The sequence below is a fragment of the Rhinopithecus roxellana genome, chromosome 6, assembly GCF_007565055.1.
Source record: "Rhinopithecus roxellana isolate Shanxi Qingling chromosome 6, ASM756505v1, whole genome shotgun sequence".
NCBI classification, from domain to species: domain Eukaryota; kingdom Metazoa; phylum Chordata; class Mammalia; order Primates; family Cercopithecidae; genus Rhinopithecus; species Rhinopithecus roxellana.
The window spans coordinates 79,767,267-79,794,675 of record NC_044554.1 but is presented as its reverse complement, the minus strand read 5'-3'; the positions used below and the strand labels follow the sequence as shown (position 1 = coordinate 79,794,675).

General features: G+C 51.0%; 1 protein-coding gene across 10 annotated transcripts in view; it reads left to right on the top strand.

The window, feature by feature from the left end:
• Positions 1–27,409, top strand: part of CAMK2B (calcium/calmodulin dependent protein kinase II beta) — a 108,079-nt gene that overhangs the window by 22,833 nt on the left and 57,837 nt on the right. For 9 of the 10 annotated variants that reach the window (XM_030932113.1, XM_030932106.1, XM_030932111.1 and 6 more), the window contains exon 2: positions 19,276–19,370. In XM_030932113.1, the coding sequence (XP_030787973.1) occupies positions 19,276–19,370 (95 nt within the window). Of the gene's footprint in view, positions 1–13,108; positions 13,291–19,275; positions 19,371–27,409 lie in introns of all 10 variants that reach the window. The other variant, XM_030932104.1, reaches the window with a different exon arrangement.

Here is a 27,409-nt window from a genome sequence, read left to right as displayed (position 1 = left end):
TTATTTCTTCCTTTCCAATAAGTGTATCTTTTATTTCCCTTTCTTGCCTCATTATGTTAGCTAGGACTTCCAGTAAGATGTTGAATAGCAGTGGTGAAAGGGAACATACTTGCTTTGTTCCTAATCTTACTGGAAAGTATCCAGTTTCTCACCATGAAGTATGGTGTAAACTGTAGGTCTTTTGTAGATTTTTTAAAAATCAAGTTTAGAAAGCTCCACTGTATTCCTAGTTTGCTGAGAGTTTTTAATCATGAAACAGTGTTGGATTTTTGTCAGATGCTTTTTGTGCATGTATTGATATAGTCGTGTGGTTTTTCCTCTTTACCCTGTTGACGCATTGGATTATAGTAATTTTTGAATATTGAATGAGACTTGCATACTTGGGATAAATCCCGCATGATCATGATATATAATTCTTTTTATACATTGTTGGATTCAATTTGGTAATATTTTGTTGAAAATTTTTGCATCTGTGTTCATGTGAAATTTTGGTCTGTATATTTCTTTTCTTTAAATAATGTCTTTGTCTGGTTTTAGTATTAGGGTAATGCTAATACTCATGGAATGAATTAGCGAGTATTCTTGCCGCTTCTATTTCCTAAAAGAGATTTTAGAAAATTGATATGATTTCTTCTTTACATGTTTGGTAGAATTCACCAATGAACCAATCTGGGCCTGGTGCTTTCTGTTTTGGAAAATTATTAATCACTCATTCAATTTCTTTCAGAGATTCAATCCTATTTACATTATATTATCTATATCTCATTGTGTGAGTTTTAGAGGATTGTATCTTTCAAGGAGTTGGTTCATATTATCTAGGCTATCAAATTTATGGCTATAGAGTTTTTCATAGTATTTTTTTTTTTTTTTTTTTTTTTTGAGACGGAGTCTCACTCTGTCACCCAGGCTGGAATGCAGTGGCCAGATCTCAGCTCACTGCAAGCTCCACCTCCCGGGTTCACGCCGTTCTCCTGCCTCAGCCTCCTGAGTAGCTGGGACTACAGGCGCCGCCACCTCGCCCGGCTAGTTTTTTGTGTTTTTAGTAGAGATGGGGTTTCACCGTGTTAGCCAGGATGGTCTCGATCTCCTGACCTCGTGATCCGCCCGTCTCGGCCTCCCAAAGTGCTGGGATTACAGGTTTGAGCCACCGCGCCCGGCCCATAGTATTTCTTTATTAGTCTTTTAATACCCATGGGATCTGTGGTGGTGGCCCCACTTTTATTTCTGGTATTAGTAATTTGCCTCTTTTCTCTTTTTTTCTTAGTTAACCTGATTAGCAGGTTTCCAATTTTATTGATCTTCTCAAATAACTAGCTTTTGACTTTGTTGATTTTCTGTATCAATTTCTTGTTTGCACAATTCATTGATTTGTGCTCTAGTTTTTATTCTTTTTTTCGCTTACTTTGGATTTAATTTGCTTTTCTTTTTCTAGTTTCTTAAGGTGGAAGCTTAAATTACTGATTTTAGATTTTTCTTTTCTTCTTTTCTTTTTTTTTCTTTTTTTTCTTTTTTTTTTTTTGAGACGGGGTCTCTCTCTGTCACCAGGCTGGAATGCAGTGGCGCAATCTTGGCTCATTGCAACTTCCGACTTCCTGGTTCAAGCGATTCTCGTGCCTCAGTCTCCTAAGTAGCTGGGATTACAGGCATGCACCACCACGCCCAGCTAGATTTTGTATTTTTAGTAGAGACATGGTTTCACCACATTGGCCAGGCTGGTCTTGAACTCCTGACCTCAGGTCATCTGCCCGCCTCGGCCTCCCAAAGTGCTGGGATTACAGGTGTGAGCCACTGTGTCTGGCCTCTTCTTTACAAAATGTATGCACTTGATGCTATAAATTTTCCTCTAAAGATTACTTTTGGCCAGGTGCAATAGCTTACACCCATAATCTCAGTACTTTGGGAGGACAAGGTGGGAGTATCACCTGGTTCAAGACTGGCCTGGGAAACATAGCAAAATCCTGTTTCTAAACAAACAAACAAACAAACAAACAAATCGCAGGGCATGGTGGTGTGTGCCTGTAGTCCTATCTACTCAGGAGGCTGAGGCGGGAGGATCATTTGAGCCTAGGAGTTCAAGACTGCAGTGGGCTATGATTGTGTCACTGCACTCCAGCCTGCATGACAGAGTGAGACCTTGTCCCTAAAAAATAAATAAATAATAAAGACTACCTTTGCTGCATTCTATAAATTTTGATAAGTTGTATTTTCATTTAGTTCAAAATATTTTAAAATTTCCCTTGACATTTTTTCTTTTGTCTGTGTCATTTAGAAGTGTGGTGTTTCCATGTATTTTGGGCTTTTCCAGCTATCTTTCTGTTACTGATTTCTAATTTAATTCCGTTGCAGTCTGAGAGCATACTTTGTATGATTACTATTATTTTAAATGTATCAGGATGTGTTTATGGCCCAAAATGTGATCTGTCTTGGTGACTGTTCCATGTGAGCTTGAGAAGAAAATGTATTTTGCTGTTGTTGGATGCAGTAGTCTATAGATGTCCATTAGAGCCAGTTGATTGATGAAGCTGTTGAGTTCAATCATGTCCTTACTGATTTTCTGCCTGCTGGATCTGTCCATTTCTGATAGAGTTGTGTTGAAGTCACCAACAATGATAGTGGAATCATCTTTTTATCCTTACAGTTCCATCAGTTTTTGCCTCACATATTTTGATGCTCTGTGTTAGGTACGCACATGTTTAGGACTGCATATCATCTTAGAAAATTGACCCCTTTATTATTATGTAATGCTCTTCTTTGTTCCCAATGATTTTCCTTGTTGTAAAATCTGTTTTTTTTTTTTTTTCCTGATATCAATATAGTTACTCCTGGGTGGGTGCAGTGGCTCCCACGTGTAATCACAGCACTTTAGGAGGTCCAGGTGGGAGAATCACTTGAGCCCAGGAGTTCAAGACCAGCTTGGGCACCATAGCAACAACCTGTCTCTACTGTATATAGCTGGCGTGGTGGCTTACACCTGTAATCCCAGCACCTTAAGAGGCTAAAGTGGGAGGAATGCTTGAATCTAGGAGTTTGAGACCAGTCTAGGGAGCATAGCAAGACCCCATCTCTACAAAAAATTAAAAAAATTAGCCAGCCATGGTGGCACATGCCTGTAGTCCCATCCACTTGGGAGACTGAGGGAGGAGGATTTCTTGAGCCTGGAAGGTAGAGGCTACAGTGAGCCATGATTGTGACAGAGTGAGACCCTGTCTGAACAACTCCACACACACACACACACAAACACACACACACACAAACACACACACACACACAAACACACACACACAAACACACACACACACAAACACACACACACACACACAAACACACACACACACAAACACACACACACACACAAACACACACACACACACACACACACAAACACACACACACACACACACACAAACACACACACACACAAACACACACACACACACACACACACATAAAGTTACTCCAGCTTTATTTTAATTATTGTTAGCATGCTACACCTTTCTCCATCCATTTACTTTTTTAAATTATGGTAAAACAAAATTATACATAATGTGTAATTTACCAGTAAAGAATCCATTCTTTATCCATGAAAGAAATAATCATGGCTAACATTTATTGAGTATTTGACTATGCACGAGACTATGCATTGTTTTTGACTTTTCCAAAAGCTCCAAGGGATCCTATTATCATCTCCATTTACAGATGAGGAGTTTTCTCAGGATCACACAGTAAATGGTAGAGGCCAGAAATGGACAAAGAATGGTCAATTGCAAATTATTGATCCTAAAACAATTGTTTTCTCTAGTTCATGTAGACGGTTCACTTATATGTATTTTGATTTGGCTAATCAAAATTATTCTTTTTATTTATTTTTAATTTTTAAGTTGTGTCATATATACATAAAAATTTTACTATCTTAACCATTTCTAAGGATACAGTTCAGTGACATTAAGTATATTCACATTGTTGTGCTACCATCACCACAATCATTGTCCAGGATTTTTTCATCTTCCCCAACTGAAACTCTGTACCTACTAAAAACTGACTTCCCCTTCTCTCCTCACTCCAGCAACCACTGTTCTACTTTCTCTCTATGAATTTGCCTATTCTAGGTATCCCATATAAAGGGAATCATGTGGTATTTGTGTCTTTTGTGACTGGCTTATTTCATTTAGCGTAATGTCCTCAAGATATGTCTATGTTGTAGACATGATTTCCTTCCTTTTCAAGGCTGAATAATATTCATCGTATATATAGACCACACTTTATTTATCCATTCTTCTGTCAATGGACATTTAAGTTGCTTCTACTTTTGACTATTGTGAATAATGCTGCTATGAATATTGTATACAAGTATCTGTTTGAGTCCCTGCTTTACATTTTTTTTGGATCCACCTTGGAGTGGAATTGCTGGATCATATGGTAATTCTATGTTTAACTTTCTGAGGAGCTGCCAAACTGTTTTTCACAGTGGCTGCAACATTTTACATTCCCACCAGCAATGCACAAGGGTTCCAAGTCCTCTACACCCTCACCAACACTTGTTATTTTCAGGCTTTTCTTAATTAAAAAAAAATTTATAATAGTCATCTTAATGGATGTGAAGTGGTATCTCATTACGGTTTTGATTTGATTTCTCTCATGGCTAGTGATATTGAACATATTTTCAACATCTCTTATTTGCCATTTGCATATCTTCTTTGGAGAAATGTCTATTCAAGTTCTTTGCTCATTTTTTGAATTGGCTTGTTTGTTTCTTTGTTATTGACGTTTAGGAGTTCTCCTATATTTATCCGACGTCAGATAGATGAGTTGCAAATATTTTATCCAATTCTGTGGGTTGTCTTTGCACTCTCTTGATAGTGTCCTTTGATGCACAAAAATTTTGTATTTTGGTGAAGTCCAATTAATTTTTGTTGCCTGCACTTCTGATGTCATATCCGAGAAATCATTGCCAAATCCAATGTTATGAAGATTTCCACCTTTTCTTCTAAGTGTTTTATAATTTTAGCCTTAAATTTAGGTCTTTGATTCATTTTCAGTTACTGTTTGTATATTGTATAAGATAAGGATCCAACTTCATTGTTTTGCATGTAAGTATCCCAGTTTCCTCATCACCACTTGTTGAAAAGACTGTCCTTTCGCCATGGAATAACCAATATATTGGTTTGTTGAAAATCAATATATTGGAGAATTTATTTCTGGGCACTCTATTTTATTCCTTTGTTGAAAATCAATATATTGGAGAATTTATTTCTGGGCACTCTATTTTGTTCCATTGGTCTCTGTGTCTGTCCTTATGCCAGTGTCAGACCATTTTGATTATTATGGTTTTGTATTCAGGTTGGGTTTTTTGTTTTGTTTTGTTTTTGAGATGGAGTCTTACTCTGTCACCTAGGCTGGAATGCAGTGGCATGATCTCAGCTCACTTCAATCTCCACCTTCCGGGTTCAAGTGATTCTCCTGCCTCAGCCTCCCGAGTAGCTGGGATTAAAGGTGTGCACCACCGTGCCCGGCTAATTTTTGTATTTTTAATAGAGAACAGGGTTTGGCCATGTTGGCCAGGCTGGTCTTGAACTCCTGACCTCAAGTGACCCACCCTCCTCGGCCTCCCAAAGTACTGGGATTACAGGCATGAGGCACTGCATCCGGCCAGTTTTATATTAAGTTTCGAAATCAGGAAATGTGAGTCCCCCAACTTTGTTTTTCTTTTTCAAGATTATTTTGACCATTTTTTTTGTCCCTGGAGATTCCATATCAATTTTAAGATGGTTTTTTTTTTTCCCTGCAAAAAAGTCATTGGAATTTTGATAGGGATTTCACTTGAATCTGTAGATATAACTTTGAGTAGTATCTATGCCTTTACTCTTCGCTTATTTGTGTCTTCATATTTAAATAGGTTTCTTGTAGATGACATATAGTTTGGTCTTGTTTTTTGATCCAATAAGACAATCTCTGTCTTTTAATTTGCATATATAGACCCATTGACATTTAAAGTGATTATTGATATAGTTGGATTGATAGCTACCACATTTGTTTCTGTTTATTATTTTTCCTTCTTTTCTTTGTTTCTTTTTTTGTCTTCTACTCTTTTTCTGCTTTCTGTGGTTTAATTGAGCATTTTATATGATTCCATTTTCTCTCCTCTCTTGCTTCTCTTAGCATTCCTCCTCTTCCTCCTCCTCCTGCTCCTCCTCCTCCTTCTCCTTCTCCTCCTCCTCCTCTTTCACCTTCTCCTCCTCCTCCTCCTACTCTCCTTCTTCTTCTTTTCCCTTTCTTCCTCTTTCTCTTCTATGGTTGTCCTAGAGTTTGCAATATACCTATATACCTCTACAACTAACCCAAGTCCACTGTCAAATAACACTATACCATTTCACAGGTAGTGAAGTAATGCAAATACCTTGTAGGTTATAGCAGAGTATTTCTAATTCCTCTCTCCTATGCCTGATAATGTTGCTTTCTTTCACTTATCCATAAATGATAATTACCAAATACACTGTTGGTATCATTATTTTGAACAAATTGTTATCTATTAGATCAATGAATAATTAGAAAAAAGATTTCATATTACCTTCACTTATTTCTTCTCTAAGTCTCTTCCTTTCTTTATGTAGATTCAAGTTTCTGAGCTATGTCATTTTCCTTCTTTCTGAATAATTTCTTTTAACATTTCTTACAAGGCAGGTATACTGGTGACCAATTGCCTCAATTTTTGTTTGAGAACATCTTTGTTTCTCCTTTATTTTTGATGGATAATTTCTCTGGATACAGAGTTCTAGGTTGGTGGTTCATTTCTTTCAACACTTTAGATATTTTACTCCACTCTCTTCTTGTGAGCTTGAGAAGTCTGATGTAATGCTTCTTTGCCCCTTGACAAGGTAAGGCGTTTTTTGCTTCTGGGTTATTTAAAGATTTTCTCTTTGATTTTCTGCAGTTTGATGTGATACGACCAGATGTACACTTTGGGGTATTTCTTCTGCTAGGAATACTCTGAGCATCCTGGATTTGTGGTTTGGTGCCTGGCTTCAATTTTGGAAAGCCTCAGTCAACATTACTTCAAATATTTATTCTGCTTTTCCCCTTTCTTCTCCTTCTGATATTTCCATTGCATGCATTTATATCTTTTGTAATTTTTCCATAGTTCTTGGATTATTTTGTTTTATCTTTTTCATTCTGTTTTTGTCTTTGCATTTTAGTTTTAGAAGTTCCTATTGATATGTTTTCAAACTCACTGATTGGTTCTTTAGCTGTGTCTAGTCTGCATCAAAGAATTCTTTATTTCTGTTACAGCATTTTTGATTTCTAGCATTTTAACTTCCATCTCTTTACTTATATCACCCACCTGTTCTTATATGTTGCCCACTTCTCCCATTAGAGCCTTTAGCATGGGAATTACAGTTGTTTTAAGTTTCTGGTTTGATAGTTCCCAAAAGCTTTGGTTCTGGTGCATGCTCTGTATCTTCAGACTATTTTTTCTGCCTTTTTATATGCCTTGTCGTTTTTTATTGAAAGCTGGACATGATGTACTGGGTAAAAGGGATGTGGTGAACAGGCCTTCAGTAATGTGACAGCAGGATGTTGGGGGAAAGGAAGCATTCTGTACTCTTAAAATTAGGCCTCAGTATTTTAGTCAGCCTGTGCCTGCCCCTGTGCTGTGACCTTCACAGGTGCTTCTCAGTCTCTCCCTTCCACTGGCTTATGTACTACAGGGTGGCTGGAGGGGGCTGGAGTTGGGTATTTCCCTTCCCCAAGGTAGGTTTGGCTCTGATAAAGCCCCAGCAGGTTGGGCTGTAGTAAGATAATTTCTCCTGAGGGCAGGCTTTGTTAAGAAGAACAGAACGCTCTGGCATATTTCAAAATGAATACTTTTCTCCTCCCCCTGCCAGAAGCCCTGGGGAGTTTTCGGGCAGTCTTTGCTGTGAGAACCTGGTAGGGCTCCTGGAGGTAGAACTTACAAAAGTGTGGGTGTGCCCTGCTAGGACTGCGCACCCTGGAATTCTCAGACTTGTCCACACTGAGCATTTAGCAATTCGGCAATTACAGTTTAGGTTTTCCTGCCCCAGTACTGGTTCCATGGAGGTTTTTGCTCTGGTAAGTTGTGATTCTCCACACTTGATTTTAAAGAAAGGCTGAGAAGTGATGGTAAGTTGTAATTCTCTCTATCTGCCAGTTTTGGAGGCAGCAGTTTTCCTGCAACCTCAGTTCTCTGATGGATCTAAGAAGAGTTGTTGATTTTCAGTTTGTTTAGCTTTTTGTCTGTAAGAACGGGAGTGATGACTTCCAAGCTTCTCACATGCTAGACCAATGTTTTAAGCTTTGCTTTTTACATTTTTTAGGGTTTTGTTGTTGTTGTTGTTGTTGTTTGTTTGTTTACATTTAGGTATTTTAAAAAAATCTACCCAGAAGTTATTTTTCAGTGTCATTTGAGGTAGACACCTGTTATTCTAACACATCAACCCTGTGTAATATGTATCATCAAACCCATTTTGCAGACCAGCACTAAGTTATAAGTCCAGAATTCACCCCAGGTCTTCCTGATTCAAACCTCCCATCTTTCTAATCTCCCCTTGGCTTTTCTGAGTCCAGAATTGTGGGCCCTGATTGTCTTCCCTTGACTTTCCGCATCCCAGGTGGGACAGAAAGTGCAGCGCCTGCTGGGAAGGATACACCATCAGCATCTGCCAATCTCCATCTGTATCTGACTCTGCTGTTCCCTGGGACCTAGCTGACCTTTTGTTGGGAGGGGTGGGTGCACTGCCGTAGTGTCCTGGGAGGGTCCTGTTCGGTCTTAGAGAAGCCAGCACCCCCATAGAATTGTCATACAAACATACACCAGCCTATATATGGCCAAGCCATGGGCAGGGTACCAAGGTGGTGAGGGTGCTGGCCTGGGTGCACTTGGGGAGATGAGGAGCAGAGGGCCAGGAGATGACACTTATACAAATCAGGAGGGACTGATCCAGGGCCAGGAGGTAGCCTGTTGACTCATAGATCTTTCTAAATTACACATAGAGATCTCATGATGTGCATCCGTGGTCCCTTCTGGTGCTCAGTGCAGACATTGCCAATCAATCCCAGGGCACATGCAGCCAAGCCCCAGCGTTCCCACCATCCCTGGGCAAGCACAGCCCAGTGCCTTCTGCATGCCTGTCCTGGACTGGTCGCCGGGACAGAGAGGGAGCAATCAGTGCCTGGGGACCAACTGTCTGTTCCATAGCCCTTTTGCTACCTGTGCATGCCACACCTCAGGCCACCCATCACATCAGCAGCATGCATCCCAGGATGCCTGTGCCCTTGTCCTGCCTCTTGTTGCACCCCTTCCGTTGGCCCTGTGATACACAGACAGGGGCATCTGATGTGGTCCCTTGGTGTTGGGGACTTTGGTGAGAGCAGGAGGACCCGAGAAGAGAGGCAGAGACTGGGTGTTTCCTTCCTTGGGGAGGGGTCAGCCAGGCGTGCGGGGTGCTGGGTGGGAAGAGGGAGAATTAGCTTTCTGGGGATGTGTGGAGCCTTGAGAGCCAGTCGGACCTCACCCGACCGCAGATTGCTGCCCACTGCCTTGCTGTCATTGGCTTTCTTGCCTTGAGCTCTCCAGGATGACCCAGAGGGTCCTGGCTGTAGCAGATCCTGGCAGTGGGTCTGGGCAGTATAAGACGTGAGGCCCCTGAGGCCGAAATTGAAGACAGTGTCACAGAAACAAGTCAAAAATCACACTGTTCTCCTATCCTATACAGCCGGGTACCGTCAGGCCGCAGACCAGTACTGGGACCAGTACACGGACCAGGAACTGGGCTGCACAGCAGGAGATGTGCCGTGGGCAAGCCAGCATCACGGCCTGAGATCCGCCTCCTGTCAGATCGGCAGCGGTGTTAGATTCTCATAGGAGCACGAACCCTATTGTGAACTGCGCAAGCAAGGGATCTAGGTCGCGCGCTCCTTAAAAGAATCTAACTAATGCCTGATGATGTGAGGTGGAACGGTTTCATTCTATTCAAACTATTTTCCCCTAGCCCCCACCCCAGTCTGTGGGAAAATTGCCTTCCATAAAACCAGTCCCTGGTGCCAGAAAGGCTGGGGACCACTGCTCTACAGGATTGTCAACATACGGGAGGAAAACCTGTACAGACTCGATCTGGCTGTCTGGAAGTGACGACGACCACGTTGACCCATGTGAAAATGTGGAAGCGCTCCCATGCATCACCATTCACCTGTGAACCTCACCAGGGCATATGGGGGATTTTATCATGAGCTTATTTGGTTAAGAAATGGCCTGTGCTCTGCTCATAGCATTGTCAAAAATGTGAAGAAAATGGTGTCTCTGAATATACTTTCCTGGCTTGACCAGATGATGAGCCGGCATTCAGTATCTGGGAGGAAATTTAGCAGAACGGTGACCAGGGACCTGGCAGGTTTGAGACTTTGAAGCACCGAAGCGAGTGGCTTCCTGCACAGGTGGGTGGGAAGGGCCCAGCCCCTGAGAGAGGGGCTCTGATGGGAGGGGCGCCTGGTCCCCAGGAGGCCGAGAGGGGCAGCCACACCACTCTGCTGAGAGGCGCAGAGAGCAGAGAGTTCTGCTGGGGTTTTCTCGTTCTGAGATGCACCCACAAAGACCCCAGGGCAGGGGCTGCTGCTGTGGGGTGGAGCCGTCAAGTTTGGGTGTTCCTTGGATGAGCCTGTGAACATCAGGTGGATGGACAGGAGAGGTTTCTGCCCGGCTCTTGCCATGTGTTTCTTTGTTAATGTGTTCATTTCATCAGAAGTATCTGTTGTGGCTTCAGTGGATCACACAGGGTTTCAGAAACGGGCCAGTGTTGAGTCCTAAGAATAGAAGTTCCTTCTCCTTCCACTCCTGGCCCTCCAGAGCCTTTTTGAATAAAGATTTCTGTGGTCAAATAGGTTAAGAAAAGGATGAACCTCATACCCCCTTCTTGGAGTTTCACAGTACGGATGATCCCATTAAAGGCCCTGAGAAGTCCTGCAGTTAAAGAAGGGAAGGAAGGAAGCACTGTCTAACCTATTGGTTCCCAAACTCCTTTTCTCACAGAACCCCTTTTACACCTAGCATCTGTTAATGTCCTATGAAGCTTATGTTTGAGGGGTGTGATTTGGGAAGTGTTTGCCTGCTGTAGCTGCACACAGTGGCAGATTCCACAAGGCAGACCTGGGCTCAGCTTGCATCCTGGACTGAACTGCATCCCCTAGAATTCATGTATGTGGAAGCCCAGTCCTCAAAATGTGACTGTATTTGGAAATAGGATAGTAGCAGATGTAATTAGTCAAGTTAGGATGAGGTCATATTGGAGATATGACTGGCATTCTTATAAACGGGTGTTCTTGGACACAGAGACAAACGCAGAGAGAATACCATGTAACTGTGAAGGCAGAGACTGGGGTGACGCATCTAGAAGCCAACTAGCACCAAGAACTGCAGGCAGCACCGGAATCCAAGGAGAGAGGTAAGGAACAGATTCTCCCCCGAGCCCTAGGAAGGAACCAGCCCTAATCTCTGCCTTCTGGCCACCAGAACTGTAAGAAAATATATATCTGTTGTTTAAACCGCTTGGTTGGTGGTACTTTGTTGCAGCAGCCCGAGCAGACTCATAAAGCATGGATAAGTTAGGACTTTAGCTCTCGTTGGGCTCCGAAGCTGGCGTTGGGGAGCCCTTGGGCCAAAGCAGGAAAGAGCTTTGGGAACTCTCTCTGGGGCTGTATGAGCTACCCAGATTCCAAGTTTGGAAGAATGGTTTTCCATTGCTGCTGACGTGAATTGTGCTTTTGGAAGTGAACGCTACTGAAATAACTGAAACAGTCATGGCAGGCCATTTTTGAGAAGGGAAGTTAGAGACCTCCTAAACGCTTGCTAATTGAGGAAGCACCCAGCTATCAGTGGTGTGTCAACTTGAGGGAATGGTGTTTCCTATAAGTGAGTATGTGATCTCGGTCAAGATGTGGGACTCGTGTGTGAAGTCATGTTAAATACAAAAGTCAAATACAAAATAGGAACTCCCGTGCTGATAAGGCACGTGCTTGGGTGCCGGCCCAGGCCACAGCGAGTTTGGGTCTCACAAGCAGAAATGAGTGTGTCCAGCTGCTTGTCTCCAGTAGGGTCACCTCAGACCTAGTTTTTAGAACCCAGGATGCCTGGGGCCTGAGCAGAGCGGACAACACAGCCCGGGGGGCTCGGATTGCACCTGCCTGGGGAACGTCCTGCCAGTTGCAGGGAGGAATGCCCACCCCCCTCCCTGTGGGCTGTTGCACTGGGCCTGGGGACTCCAGCTCCTGCCTGGCGGGGCACATGCTTGTCCGAAACTCCTCAGGAGCCCAAACACTGTCCTCCCTTGCCCAAACCCTAGGGCCAGAGAGGCTGGGGATGGGTAAATACCGTGCAGGCATCCACAGGACGGTACCCACGAGCAAAGAAGTATGCAGCTGTCAGATCATGCTGTTGAGGCTTCATTAACAGTGCGGGGGACATAGTGAGGGGATAAAGTGGAAAGTGGCAGCAAGAGCCCCCTAACTGTGTAAGAAGACACCTCCCCATGGTGCAGAGCTGCACACTTGCACACATACAAACATCGGTGGGGCCCTACTGACCGTATTGTGGGTTATGGAGGCGACGTCAACACGTTCTGTAGACCCTCTTGTTTACTCCATAGCAAACATCATAAACGTAACAATAATACAAACATACATTCCATCTACTGTGAACGTGAGTTATGTTTTTGTATTGTCATAAGCAGAAAAATACACAAAAGAAAAAACCCACAACAACCTCAGCGTTCTGTTCCATATAAAAGTTACTGTTTCCACCAAATTGCTTAGGTCAAGATGAGAATATAAAAGGACCTCCCCCTCTGGCACTCCCAAGAGCTCATTTTAATCAAAGGTAGGAACTGTGTTTTTAAGCCAACACACAAATAAATACCAATTTGATTTAGTTTCACCCATACAAGAAAAACACGAAGGTCCGCGTGAGGTCAGTGGACTTGTGCCTTCTGGGTGTCCCCCGCCCCTAGCCCAGGCCTCCTCATGGAGCCCACCTGGGGCCAGCCAGGCAAGAAAGGATGTAGGTGGCCTGAGGCTGGTTTCAGAACAACCATTTATTAATTTACAGCAGGAAATAAAGCTGTCGGCCTGAGAGTGCTTCTGTGGCTGGCCCAGACTCTTCCAGAAGGACCTGCTCTGGAGGACCTGCGGGGGGAGGGAGCTGTGCTTGTTACTACGGAGACAGTGCCTGGCCCGCGTGGGGAGCATCACATGCAAAACCTGGATGGGAAATTTCGATTTACAAAACAGGTCAGCCAGACTTGGATCCTTTGCTTTTACTCAAGGCTCCTTAGCTTCTTCTAAAATTCTAAAATTTAAGAACTTCCTGGGATTGCGTGTGGCCTTGCTGTAGATAAAAGGGGTCCCATGGCCCTTGGCTGTCACTGTCGTTGGGAATCCGAGAGGCATTTCTAGCCCATTCTACAACGTCTGAGTGAGGAGAGTGCACGCATGTGTGTGCACACGCCTGTGAGCTGCAGCCAACCTGCGAGGCTCAGGGTTGAGGCAGGCAGCCCTGGCTCGGGTGGCACAGGCCCCAGTGCTCGGGGAGGAAACTGGACGCTGTGGACATGGGCTGCGGGAGGCAGAGAGAGGAACAGGGAGAGAAGCTGCTGCCTCCGAAATTTCCTCTAAGGGAACAGAATCCAAGTGTTGAGTGGGCTAACGCGGAGGCCGCTTTGATCCTGTGTGGCCCAGCGCTGCCCTGCGGGAGCTCAGCAGCCTGTCGTGGGGATCACATGCACAAGGCAGCCTCAAGAGCCCGGGTCCCCGCCCATGCCATCCTGAGAGCAGAATCACACTGCCAGCTCTTTCTGGATGCCGGATACTGTGTTGTGGCTGGTACATGTGTCACCTCATTCTGTGTAGGGGGACAATCACTGCTGTAGTACTGATGGAAGTCACCAGCCCTTGTGAGGTGGCTGGGGAGGGCGCCTGAGCAAGATCTGCGTGACCACACGGGATAGGCGGTGGGGACCCAGGGTCCAACCTTCCCTCCCTGGTGTCATTACCAAGTTTCTTAACTGGCACCCCAAGAGCTGGTAATCATGGTAACCCCCACTCTTCACCAGTGAAGGTGAGGCATGAGAGGGCCCTAGAGGGGCTGTTGTGTGGTCCTGCTGGGGGCAAGGCGAGTGAGACCCAGCACCTTACTGCTCTCTGGGCCCTCACACGAACTCTAGCCATGCTGCTCAGGGACACACCTCCTCCCAGCTCGCCGGGGAGAGGCGTAGGAAGCTGGGGAGGGCCACAGTGCGACCAGCTCCTAGTGGAGAGCAGGGCAGGCCACAGAGCCACCTGCAGTGGGGAGCTCCGTGGGGGTTGGTGGGAGCCATGGATAGTCAGCAACAGGTGGCCGGTTTCAAGTGGGGACTGGAGGGAAGAGGCAGGCATGGGGGTGGGGGGACAGCTCAGAGTTGGGAAAGCCAGGGCCTGGACCAGCAATCTGTTGTGGAGCCAGAGAAGCCATAGACTGGATGTGAGGAGGAGACGGAGGCGGATGGGGCATCCTGCAGACAATGATGCTTCTTGCCGCCTCTGCCCATGAAGCCCCGGGAGCCCACAGGATGCCCGTGAAACACCGACTGCCCTGGGTGGCTGCAATCAGGGCAGCTACACTCAGCACCTCTCCTCGCAGGTGGCCTTCACCCTATTATCGCGTGAGGAGGCTGAGCTCCCCTGCAATAAAGGAGGTGCCTGAGCAGGTGCAGTCATAGAAACAGGCCACGTAGTTCTGGGGCTCCATTCTCACCATTCTTCCCCTTCTCTTTCAGGACAGGTTACCCTGGTACTGTTGATCCCACTGTAAATGAGACAGCGTTCAGAGCCTTCCACAAAGCAAGGACTCAAAGAGTATTTTTTTTTTGTTTTAATTAGCTTTATTTGATTTTAAAAGCACCATAATATGCTAGGTGCCTGGGGGCCTCATGATCTGAATAGGTTATTCAAAATTGCTTTCAGCCTGGTTCAGTAGCATTCGTCCCACGCAGGCCGTCATGCAGGCAACCTTGATGTTCAGATGCAGTTCGCAGCCCACAGGAACATCGACCTGGGATCCCATAGGAGCACCTCTTCCAGCTACTTCCTGCCTTTGCCCCAACCCACTGTGCCCTTGCAGCTGCCTGGGGTGGGCCACACCCCAGGGGCAGGCGTATGGTCAGTCTGTGCACCTGCAGTGCCATCCAAGGTGTTCTTTGCTGAGCCTGAGGACCATGCTGCCACCTGCTAGGCCTGCCCGTGCTTCTGAACAAGAAGATGGGGTTTCGAGCCTGTCTGTGCGCTGGTGGGGAGGTAGGGAGCCTAAGCTCCAGGCCTTATTTACTTGGGGTACCCCCTGGCTCTGACCAGGGCCTTATGGCCTCGTTGTAGCACAGACCCATCTACCCACAGGCCCTGGAAACCTTGGTGGGTCTCCCCTCCTGCTGGGACTCTCTAGGGGCGGCTCTTCCTGTACTGCTGGGCTGGACAAGCCCTGAGGCCCAGCAGCTCCACGCTCCACAGCCCACTGTATGGCTTGCAGGTCAGTTCTTGCTCCTATATCACAGCCTAGGCACTGTGCCTGATACCTAGGTCCAGAGTATAGGGCACTCTGCCCATACAGAGCCACTGGAAGGGGGAGTGACAAAAGTGAACAGATAAATCATTAAGTAAACTAACCTAAGGAACATGCGAGGTGCAATATCTAAAGACCAAGCTGACTTTCTGTGCGAGCTGGGAAAGGGGGCAGCTGTTTGCATTGGATCTTGAAGGACACATAGGAGTTTGCCCTTGGTAGCAGGGACAGGCTTATGATGCAGATCTAGGCTCTTTGTCAGTGTTGTCTCTCAATGTTTATAAACTCTGGCGGGCAAGCACTGGGTCGCAAGGGAGGATGGTGATGGTGCTGGCTTCTTTGCTCTGGGGGAAGCCAGAGATGTTGGGGCCCCAGCCGTGGCCTGCATGGCTCATGCTAAACGTGTTTGTGGCCGCTTCTCAAGAGGGCTGACACTTCCAAGGGGGCTTCCTGTGACAGATTGCTGTCTGGCAAGTGGCAGAACCACCAGGAAGGGGAGGAGGCAGAGGTGGATCTGCAGCTGCCAGCCCAAGTCCCCTGGGGAGATGCAGGATGGGTGCGAGTGGACAGTCATTATGGGGAGGAGCTCCTTTCAGGGTGCTCTTTAGGGGAAGTGGTGGGTAAAGCAGGCAAATGACTGGGGTGGGAGACTTAAGCATGCATTCCTTAAGTCCCCCAGAGGAGAGAGGAGAGGGAGACATTGGGGGCGGCATTGACACTGGGGCTCAGAGAAGGTCTGGGGCTGCAGTGAGGGACAGAAGGCGTGGGAGAGGCAGAGCCCAGGAGCAGGGCGGAGGGGGCAGTGGTGTCTTTGGGAGCCGGCCCTCCTGCTCTTCCCCCAGCTGGCCACATTCTCCCTCTGGGGGCATCCGAGTCCCTGGGAAAGGGGACCCTGTCCTCTCTTCTTGAGGGTGCCTCCACCCCCCCTGCAGGCCTGTGTCTAAGAGCAGGGCCTTCCTCATCCCCGGGCCCTGCACCCCTGGGCCCTTTCTGCGAGTGTCTGCCAGGTGCCTGGCACTGTGCCTGCCACCTCCTATGTCACTGCAGCTGTGCAGCCTGGTGCTCCCACCCTACACTCATCCCGAGGCCCCCAGCCATGCCTTCCTCCTTCCTCTGTGGGCTGCCTGGCCTCGGCCCCCTGGTTCTGGCAGTCTTACCTGTGTTCCCTGCCCCGCCTTCGCCGATTGCTGACTGCTCCGACCCAGGCCAATGGTGCAGGGGTGGCTCTGGAGCTTTCTGCAGAGGAGAAAGGGGCTGCCTGACCCAGGGAGGGGAGAGGGACTGGAGGAATCCCTAGACCCACCCACCTGCTGCCAGACTCTTGGTGGTATGGTGCGTGGATGTCATGTGCTGGGAAGAGCTGTGGCCTGCCGCCCTCTGCTCCTGTACCTGAGTCCGGCCAGCAGCTGGGAGCCTGCTGTGCTGGTGGGAAGCTGCACTTGGGTCTCCTCCCGGCTCCCGGGATGGGCTCACCACAGCGGTGCCATACGGGCATCATCGACTTGGCATAGATGTGCAGTGTGTTGAACTTCCCACTGAGGGTCAGCCCTGCAGTGTGTGATCGGGTCCCAGCGCAGGGAGGCCCAGACTCCCGGCTCCCTTCAGGGCCTGGTCCAGAACACACAGTGGAGGCCTGCCAGGTCAGCCCTGCGGCCACGGAGGCCACTGAGCCTTCTAGGGGTCAGAGCGCAACAGATGGTAGCTCAGGACTCGTTTCGGGAAGCTCTCACCTCTCCTGATCAAGAAGTCTGGCAAACAGCCACACAGTAGTGGCCCCAGAAAGCCTTTCTGCTTGGTCATATGGATGGGGAAACTGAGGCTCAGAGAGCTATGTCACCCTGTCTAACCGGGATTGAAGCCAGACCAGGCAAAAAGCCCATGGCCTTTGCCCTCACCTCAGTCTCCCAAGTTAATGTCATATGTTAAAAACAATAATCCTTTCTTTATATTTTTCTTTAAAAACATTTTGAGAACATAATCAATGCACATGGTGAAAAAATCAAGCAGAGCAAGAGAATGCGGAGTGAACAGTGAGCTCCCCCGCAGCGTCTCCCCCCACTGCTCATCTCCCCCAGCCACGCCTCCCCCTGCCACGCCTCCCCCCCCCCCCCACCGCGTCTCCCCCCGCATCTCCTGAGGCAGCCCCTGTCCCTGTTCATGGGTTGACTTTAAAAAGCTAAGATGCAGCTCAGCGGCCGCCCAAGCACAGTCACTGTTCATAAGACCTGAGTCATTAAGAAAATGTTCAATTAGATTTAGTGTAATTATTTATCTTTCCGAGGAATTAAACAGTACTCTTTTACAAAGATTTATCTCCACGAAGGACTGTAGATAAAACGGTGTTCGTATGTAAGACGCTCCTCTTCCACCTCGCAGAGCCCTTGGCCTGAACTCCCGTGTGGGTTTCTCAGGCTGTCCAGGCTGAGGAAGCTGTCTGGGAGGGGAGGCTGTTCCTATAGCGGGGAGGCTGGGCACTTTGCAGGTGCAGACACAGGAGGGCCGTGCATGCTCAGGTTTGCACTGGTGGGTGCCTGCCTGGTAGTGGGCTTCCTCCAAGCCCCCCTTTCTCCCAGCGCTAGCCTGAGAGCATCCTCTGGCCCTTCTCTCTGGACTCAGGCCCTTCATGTGACATTTCTTGACCAGGCCCCTTGCCTTACATGTGCTGTTCTTAGAAAATAATCTGAAATCAAATTAAATCAACCGTGGTGACTAGTCAGATTCTTCGGTGCCTCCTGGTGGGCACCAGCCCCCTCCCCTCCTGCCTCATAGGCTCTGTGGCTCCCATTGGGTGGCACTGATTCCCTCAGGGTGCCCTGAAGCCGGGGCAGGAGGTCCTCCGCAGGCCAGGCTTTGTGGGGTACGTTCAGAGCCTCTTCTCGATGGCCTCAGCAGGCTTAACCGGATTCCTTCCGTGTGTCTCTTGGGCTCTGGACATTGGTTGGTGCTGGTCAGCTCCCTCTGTCCCCCATCCCTCCTCCCCTCTCCCTACCCTCAGGCTGCCAGTTCGTGAATATCCTTTTGCCCCTACCCTGGGCCTCCATGGCCTCTGCGATGACACCTGGACAGTGGAGGATCTCAGGACCCTCTCCTCCAGCTTTGCAGTTTAACGATGTGATGTTCCTCCCTCCCTACAAAACTTTCCGTGAATCTCCATGTCCGACCACACCAAATCCCAATATAACTGCCCTCTGGAGCTGGGCCTTCCAGACAAGACCAGCTTCATTTCCCTCTGGGGAGGACTCAGCAGGGCCTCATGGATGTGGTACAGAGCCCCTGAGGATGCCTGCTGAGAGACCTGTGGACGTAGACGCTTGGTCCAGCCAACCCACAAGGATACAGGCCTGTGGGTCACACAGAAGCTGAACAGGGCCCATCCACCGCCCCCTGGAGGGCCTGACCGATCCTCCTTCTCTGCACAGCCCCCCAGGGTGTGTCATCTGCCAGGGCTCTGCCAGCCGTCGGGAAGCCGGCCTCTGTTCTGCTGGTGTTGAGTGGGGCCAGCTGAGAGTGGCTTGTGAGGAGCACCCACTTCCTCACAGTTTCTGACTCACAGCCATCCACCCGAGGCCGGGCTGATGGCTGAATGCTTAATGGGGAGTGTTTATGGGGAGATTAATCCACTCTCTCTCTTTCTCCTTGTCTGTCTCTGTCTCTGTCTCTCGCTCCCCCATTTTCCTCCCCAGGGGGGCTTTCTCTGTGGTCCGACGCTGTGTCAAGCTCTGCACCGGCCATGAGTATGCAGCCAAGATCATCAACACCAAGAAGCTATCAGCCAGAGGTAGGGCATGGGGAGTGTCCTGTGCAGCTGCTGTCAGGCTGGGGCAGGGGCTTTGGAGGCCGTGCCCTGTGGACTGGGCAGCAGGTCCCTCCTGGGCTTGGCCAGCACTTGGCCCACGTGGCCTGTGACTCTACGCACAGATGCAGTGGGTTCCTGGAGTGGAGGCTGTGGCACAGGGAGGCACAGGAGTGCTGGGGACTTGAGGGCACCTCTGGCCTGGTGGGGCCCGGGCTGGTGGGGGTGCTGAGGGACCCTCAGACCCCTGGATTCACCTTTGTGCTCTGTGTTCTCAGGGCCCCCCTTCACCTCCCCTTCCCAAGTGTACTGGGGTCTCTGCCCCCAGAGCTGGAGGGCGAGAGGTTCAAGGTGGCCAGGCCGCCATGGTGGTTGGGTGATGTCATCTGCCCTGAGAGCCGTGGGCCGAATGAGAGCTCAGTGACAAAGTTTCGGGTGACCAGGCAGTGCTGCGGTTGGCCATCTGCTTTCTGACAGCAGAGTCCTGGCGTCATGGCCAACTGGGAGGTGACCCGGCAGTTTCTTAACTAACAGAGCCCAAGTCTTATACACAGTAGCAGGGCACTGGCGCCTGCCCTGGGAGGGCTTCTCAGACATGCGGGGTGTGTGCGAGGAAGGGCCTCGAGTGGTGCTGGCCCCAGGTGGCCCTCGGCATGTGGATGTGCCTCCCGAGCCCTGCTGGCGATGGTCAGCTCTGGGCGCTGCAGATGGTGATGGAGCAGACAGGCTCCTGCCCTCACGGGGTCTCCCTACCCTTGTGCTGTCCTTGTCCTGTGGGGCAGGTCAAGGACAAACAACACCCAAAGTCAGCACACAGCAAATCTGATGGTGATGGGCAGGGGCATCCTGAGGCAGCTGTTGTGGTTGGAGCACAGATCTGAGGAGGCGGTGGGGAGGGACTAGCACAGGGGTCCTGCTGGAGCCCCAAGGTGGGGTGTGCCAGAGCACCAGGTGAGGCTGTGGAGGTGGGTGCGGGGTGGGTGGGCTGCCTCACTCAGGTGGCAGCCCCATGTCGCTGCCCCGTACGGTGCAGGTCCATAGAGGAGGGACCAGCCGGATGATGCCCTGGTAGAGGGAGCCAAGTGAAGCCCCTGTCTGCTGCTCTCAGCCCCTCCCCTCCCAGGGCACTGCCAGCAGCCTTGATTAGCATCCAGGCACAAATCTGAGCTAATTGGGAGCTGGAGAGGCCCTGACCCATCTGGCCAGGCTGCCAGATGCTGAGGGCCTAATGTGGGCAGAGACGGGCCTCCTCTGGGTTGGTGGGAGAGCTGCCTACTGTCTGTGGCCTGCAGTTTACAGTGATCCAGCCACCTGTGGGGGCGGGCATGTGCGATTTGTGGAGCCATGTGTCGGCGTTGTTTGAGCGACTGCTGTATACTAGGCCATCAGTGTTTCCCCTTCTTGGGAGCATTCTCTGACACCAGGTTGTGGGGAGGTCCTTTAGGCTGCAGTAGCCCTTGTCTGCCTCCTTGTCACTGAGCCATGAAGGGGCTTGGGGGTGCCCGGGGCTGGGTCAGTCCCCCTGTGGGTGTCCCAGCCCACGAGGGGCCATGGGAGGGTGACACTGCAGAAGGTTCAGCAGGGACACTGAGGAGTGTGCTGGGGCAGGTCCAGAGGCATGCGCTGCCAGCCATTCCCCACACATTGTGGGGGCCTGGGTTTCCCTTCTGCCCTGTGACTCCACCTGCTGGTCAGCTCTGTTGGCCCCCCTGGGGCCCAGCCTGTGGTGGGGTGGGTGGGCCAGGCTGTGTTCCAGGACCTAGGACAGTCAGCTTGTTTTTTCTTGATCAAGACACAGAACTGGTCGTAAGTGGGCGGTGCTCAGTTGTGCCTGTGGCCAGTTCCTGTGGGTCTCTGAGGGACATCCCTGAGGCCTGGACACTCCCTGCCTGTCACAGGGCACCATGGAGAAGAGGTCTGTGTGTGCATGAGCATACCTATGCATGTTCACACATGTGTCTATGCACACATGCATGTGTAGGTGCACGTGTGGAACATGATGGAGCCTCTGGAATGGGACTCTCTGGCCCTCCGGCAGTTAGGCTGGGACCAGCCCAAGCTGAGCTGGGGGAATGAGAGGTCCTCCCAGGTCCTGCTTGGGAAGATGCATCAGGGAACCCAGGGGCCTGGAGCGAGGGAGGTGGGGGTCCTGGAAGTGGCCCCTGGCTGGCAGAGCAGTGGGCGGAGGTGAAGGCCACTTACTCCAAGGGTCAGCTTCGATGAGCTCCGGGGTGTTTGGACAAGCAGGTGGGAGGAGGAGGGAGTGACCTCTGTAGCCGGGATTTCAGTCCAGACTCAGGAGGGATGTCCAGGAAGCCTCCAGGTACTGAGCCATGTGGTTGAGGCAAGAGGGGACACCAGCCTGAGTGTGTCATTATGGGTGGGACCAAGGGTGATTGGGGTGCTGGGGGGCAGATGTCGCCGGGAGCAGAGGGCAGGAAGCTGCTGATGCCGAGAGGCCTGGCCAGGGTCCTGGGGTGTCTGCTGAGTGTACAGACCCTGAATGGGCGGCCATACCAGGACCACAGGATCCGAGCTGCCTCTGCTGTCCTCCAAACCTGTGCCGCTGGGAGTCGTGGGTCAGTGTGGTCATCTGCGGTGGCCACATTTTCCCCATGACCACCCAGGGACTGCTGCTGGCTTGAGCCTAGGCATGGGGATGATCGAGCGTGGGCCACAGCCTGCTGTCCTCCTGGCCCCAGGGAGCAGCTCATATGTTGCGTGACTGCCCCATCATGGATGAAGACCCACACGTGTCCGGTGGCCCCGCTGGACCCTCAGTCCTGGCACTGCCCAGTGCAGCCTTTCTCTAGCAGGCTTGAAACTGAGATGCCAGGCACGGCGCAGGTCGCACGGCCACCCTGCGATGACAGCAATCATGTTAAAGCCGGCGCCTCCCGCGTGCTTGCTGTGTGCCCTGCCTGGAGCCCAGGAGGCTTCTGTGTTCCCTGACGTTCTGTGGCTGGCACTAGTGTGAAATGTTCTGGAGGGGTGGGGGGAGTATCACCCGCACAAAGGTGGATCCCTAAGCCAGGAAGAGCAGGAACCTCAAACACGTCACGTTGGAGCCTCCCAGGCACCCCCTCTCCCTCATCCCTCTCCTGATTTTATGCTCATCCCTGCCTCGTTTCTCTGTTGTTTTGCCACATGGGCGTTTCACCCGCTTGTGTCTGAGCCTGAAAGTGGAGTTGTGCTGCCACTGCCACCTGCCTTGTGCTCGGGTGATGTTCTGGGGTGTGTCCGTGGGATGGATCCCTTCCCACTGCTGTGCGATGTTCTGTTGAACAAAGGCTGCTACTTTTCTGGCTCTAGTTAATTCCTGATGACGCTGGCAGACCCACTGAGACCCCACACTCGGGAGAGGCTCCGTGACATGTGTCAGTGAATTCAGTTTGGCAAAAATGTTGCTTGCTGGTCAACTTGGTGTTTTAACAGCCTGTGCAAATGTATTAGCCTGGGAAACCAGAACCCATAGCTGGCTGTTTCCCTCCTGCTTTTCCATCTGTCCCTGAAGGTCAGCAGCCACCCCCACCCACCTTGGGCCCTTCCTTATCAGGAACCTCCAAAGCCTTGTCCACCTAGACCTGCAGCCCTGATATGCACCTCCCAGGCCCACACGTGTGAGGCAGCATTGCCTTGTGCCCTGTGGCCTGGTGACATATGTGTGCAGTGTGGGCCCTCTCTCCACAGATTGAGTCCCGTGGGGCCTTCCCTCCCTCCTGAATGCCGGGCAGCACCGTGCTGCCAGCCTCTCCTTTGGGATCACTTTGTCCCTGCCTGCTTCTCCTCGGCCAGGGACCATGGGGCATGTCAGACCCAGGGCTTTCTGGCCACTCTACACATTCTGCTTCATTCCTCAATTGTGTGAGACCTTAGGAGGAGGAGAGAGGAACCCCTTTAGACACGCCCTAGGCATAGACTCTCACTCATCTAACAGGTTTACGCTGAGGACACGGAGATGAGCAGATACAGCCTGAAACCAGCAGCGACGACACTATGTGCTGGGTGGGGCCCGGGAGAGGCAGTCCTGAGGGGTCGGAGCAAGTCACTCCAAAAGTTGTGTTGCATGGGCGTTGAAGGATGAGTAGGAGTTTGTTAGGGTCAAGCAGAAAACCACCCGAGTATGTTTTTGTGGAATTACATAGCTCCTGTAAATTAACCTCACACCCCCTATTTATATTCTCAAAGTGCTCTATGAGTCAGAAGGATTTAGGGTAGCGGGAATCTGAGTGAGAGGATGGCTGCACCCTGGAGACCCTGCTGACCACACAGACTGCAGAGCTGAGCTGCTTTGTGTTGCCATGAACGCCCTGCGCCTCATCACAGGCCTTGCTCCCAGGTGCTTGCGCCTCTCAAGCTGCATGCCTGGCCTGTTTCCTCATTCGATGCAAGCTGGGTGGGGTGGTGGGAGGAAGGGGTAGCCAGCCAGGGGGTACTGCCTGGCATTCTCAGCAGCCAGCTCCCTGCTGTGACCTTCCCGCGGGATGCCTCTCTGGGCAGGGGCAGGGATGCCCAGCCATGTGCGGCTCCAGAGGGCAGGCTCCGCCCAGGACTGCACAGCCTCACCCTGCCATATTCTTGGGCATTTTTTTCCTGTTTAACTTTTTATGGTGGAAAATTTCAAACATTACCAAATACAGAGAAAATGATAGAACGAACCCAGCTTTAACAGTTATCAATTCTTAGCCAGTCTTGTTCCATCTGGGCCCAAGATCCTGGGACGTTTACCATTCAGTGCATAAATATCTCAGTATGCATCCCTAGCAGAAAAAGGTTCCAAAAACAGCCACAGGAGCTTTATCATTCTGAAAAACAGGCAGCAATTCCTTGATACTGTCTCTCATGCAGCCTGTGTTTGTGTTTCTACTGGTTCAGAGGTTTCCTCAGAATTGAACCTTTGGGTCACACAGCCCCTGCACAATTGGGTTGTCTGCCCTTGGTGCTTGAGTCCCGCTCCGGGGTAGCATCCCTGAGGTGTGCAGGTCACACCCCAGGGGCCCCACTGTAGCCACATAGCCTAGGTCACTGCGGAGCCTCAGAACTCTTGATGAGGGAGGTGGCCCCACCGCCCCGGCTTTGAGGGAAACATCCCCTTGCAGTTGAAATCTGGGGCTCCAGAAAATGACCCAGACAGCGCTGGCCTTGCCCAGATGTTGTGGGTGTTGCCTTGGTGTCCCCTCTCCTGCCCCTAGCCTGCCTCTTGGGGTGGGCAGTGACGGCACTGGACAGTCTGCTGAGACCGTAGGGGAAGGACGCTTGGCACTTCCTCCTGGCCCCCTTCCGCAGGCAGAATCCTGCGCTCACCACCCACCTCAGTCCGAGGACTCTGTCCTCTGCTGCCCTGGGCCGCCTTCCCCATGCAGGGACCTGAGGTTCCCCAACCCTCCCAGGCCCTTTGGGCTTCCTTTCCTAGCTGAGGAGGAATCGGGGAGGTGAGGATGAGGTGTTAGATGGAGCCCCAGAGCTTCACTGTGGGACACGCACCTCCAGGTGAATGCCACGCTTCAACCCTGACTGCCCCCAGCTGTCTGACCGTGGCCAGGTTACTCAGTCATCCTAGACCTCAGTTTCCCCAGCTGTAAAGTGTCTACCTCACAGGGACGTTGCAAGGCTCCGAGACCATCCCTCTCCACATTGCTGCCTCCTTTCCTGGCCAGACCCTGTGCGTCCTGCTGCGGAGGACCCCTCGTGAATACCCAGTAGCTTTCTGGTGTCGTCTGGCTCACCCAACCTGCAGGCCCCAGGGCCCCCTCCTCCATGAAGCTGTCCTGGATCCTCCCGCCGGCAGCCGGCCTGGAACTCCCCAGGCCCCATGGCAGGCGCCCCTGGCTATTTTTCAACTGTCCACGTGCTCCTTGAGGGCAGATGCAGCTGGTTCATCTGATGGCCTCCTGGCTCTCAGCCCAGAGCCTGTGAAAACATGGGAGAGCATAACACCCCTCCTAACCCAGGGCTAGGCCCAGGCTCTGCCTGGGTGTCTGGCTTTCTCCTTCCCATCGTGGTGGGGCAGGGGCTTCCCCAAAATGGCCTTCCCCACTGCTATTCAGGGAGGTGGGGGATGGAGAGGGGACCCAGAGAGCAAGGGTTGGATGGAGAGAAGGATGTTGGGCCCTCGGGCCTTGTGGGGGAGGCTCCAACAGCCTCCTTGGCTGCATTTTACCCCTGATTTGGGTCTAGCGCCAGTGGAGGGGCCTCACTCACTCCTTGAGAGTGACTAGGAGGGCTGTGTCCCCACACCCGCTCATGTCCAGGCCCGAGCGGAGCAGCTTTGGTCCTTCAAGGCTCCTGGGGATGAGAAGCGGCTGGCAGCACGCAGCTCCAGGAAGGAGGACGCCACTCCAGAAACACTCGGGCCCCCAGTTACTGAAATACTTGGCCACGTGGACACTGCAGAACTGCACCAGCTGGTGCTAAAGCTGTAACAGTTCGATGTTTTAATATTCAATACTTAATTAAATAGAGGATTGTGAGACTTTCAAAGTTGGTGAATGTACTGAATAACGAGAGATTATTAAACTACTGTTAACAAAAGCCGTTAGAGGAAAATTAATTGACTGGGGGTAAAGAGATCATTAGGCACACAAGTCTTAAAACATGTCTTCTTGTTATCTGCCCCCTGCACCCCCATCCCCTGCCCACTTGCCCAGCCCCTGCTGCTCATTGTCGACACTGAACGGCTGTTCTTCTGGGGGCAGTTTTGTTGTGCCTTGTTGGATGCCCTGTGTGGAGGGGAGCGCGCTGAGGAAGCAGTGCAGCGGGGTGACCCTGGTTAGCGTGGAGAGCCTGGTGCAGGGCCCATGCCCTGGAATGGCCCTTCAGCTCAAGGTGGAGCTCCTGTGTGCCTGGCATCATCAACGCTATCTCGCATCCTCCTACCCTCTGAACTCAGCGTGGGCTCCCCTCTCACACCGCGGAGAGAGCTGAGTCCCACAGAAGCTGAGAGGGAGACAGGGTCCCCTAGCTGGTGGTTAGCAGAGCCTGGGTGTGGAGGACTCTAGATTTCATCCAGCTGGGGCAGACTGAGGGTTGGGCCAGCGTGGGGTTCCCAGGTGGGGCTGACCTCACAAGTGGGGCTCACCTCCCAGGCCCCAAGCTCACCCCGCAGAGAGGACATGAGTATCACCACTGTCCTCTTCCTGCCTGCAGGCCTGTGCAGCTCACCCCAGCTCCCTTTCTGGGGCACCTGGTCTCCCCAGGGACCCTTCTGTCTTGGGAGGACACTCCTTGCCCAAAGGCGTGATGGATAGGGACCATCTTGAGGTCTCTGTGGTCATTGGGGCTGGGGGTGAGCCTGCACCCCAGGGAAGCCTGCACGCCCCCGCTTCCCCAGCCCGAACCCTGCCTGCCTGGGACCCCTTTGTGCAGTGGGTCAGGGGCTGCCTCCTGGGCTTTCCTGCTACAGCCGGTACTGCAGCTTTCTTGTGGCTCCCGCACAATCCACAGACAGAAAAAGACCCCTGCTCAGGGGGATAATGAGTGCCTGGTCGGCAGAATCCGTGGAACTGGGTTAATAGAGGACGAGGCGCCGCATTGCAGGGACAGCTGAGCAGCTGAGCATGCGCCTGTGGCAGCAGCACCCCTCCCAGCCCAGGGACCCTCCCCTCCCAGCCTGGGGACCCGCCCCTTTCCCTCCTCCCCGGCTCAGGAGCCCTCCCCTCCTCTCCTCTCCCCTCCTCTCCTCTCACCTCCTCTCCTCTCCCCTCTCCCTCCCCCTCTTTCCCCTCCAGCTTCTCTCCCCACCTCCTCCCTGCTGGGAGACCTCCTCTGCTTCCCTACCCCACCCTCCCTGGGTGGCTGAGGGAACAGCTTCAGAGCTTGGATCCCCACCCAACTCTTGGCCCACTCTGCCTTCCAGTTTGCTCTCTAGGAACTTGGAGGGTGGCCAGGAGTTGGGGGAATCCCTGGGAAACGCCCCCTCCCCTACCCCAGGGTCAGCCTTCAACAGGATGGGGATTGTCCCTGAACTGGGATTGTGGGGAAGGGACCATGCATCCAGGTGCAGGAGGAGTTAGGGGAGCTGGGAG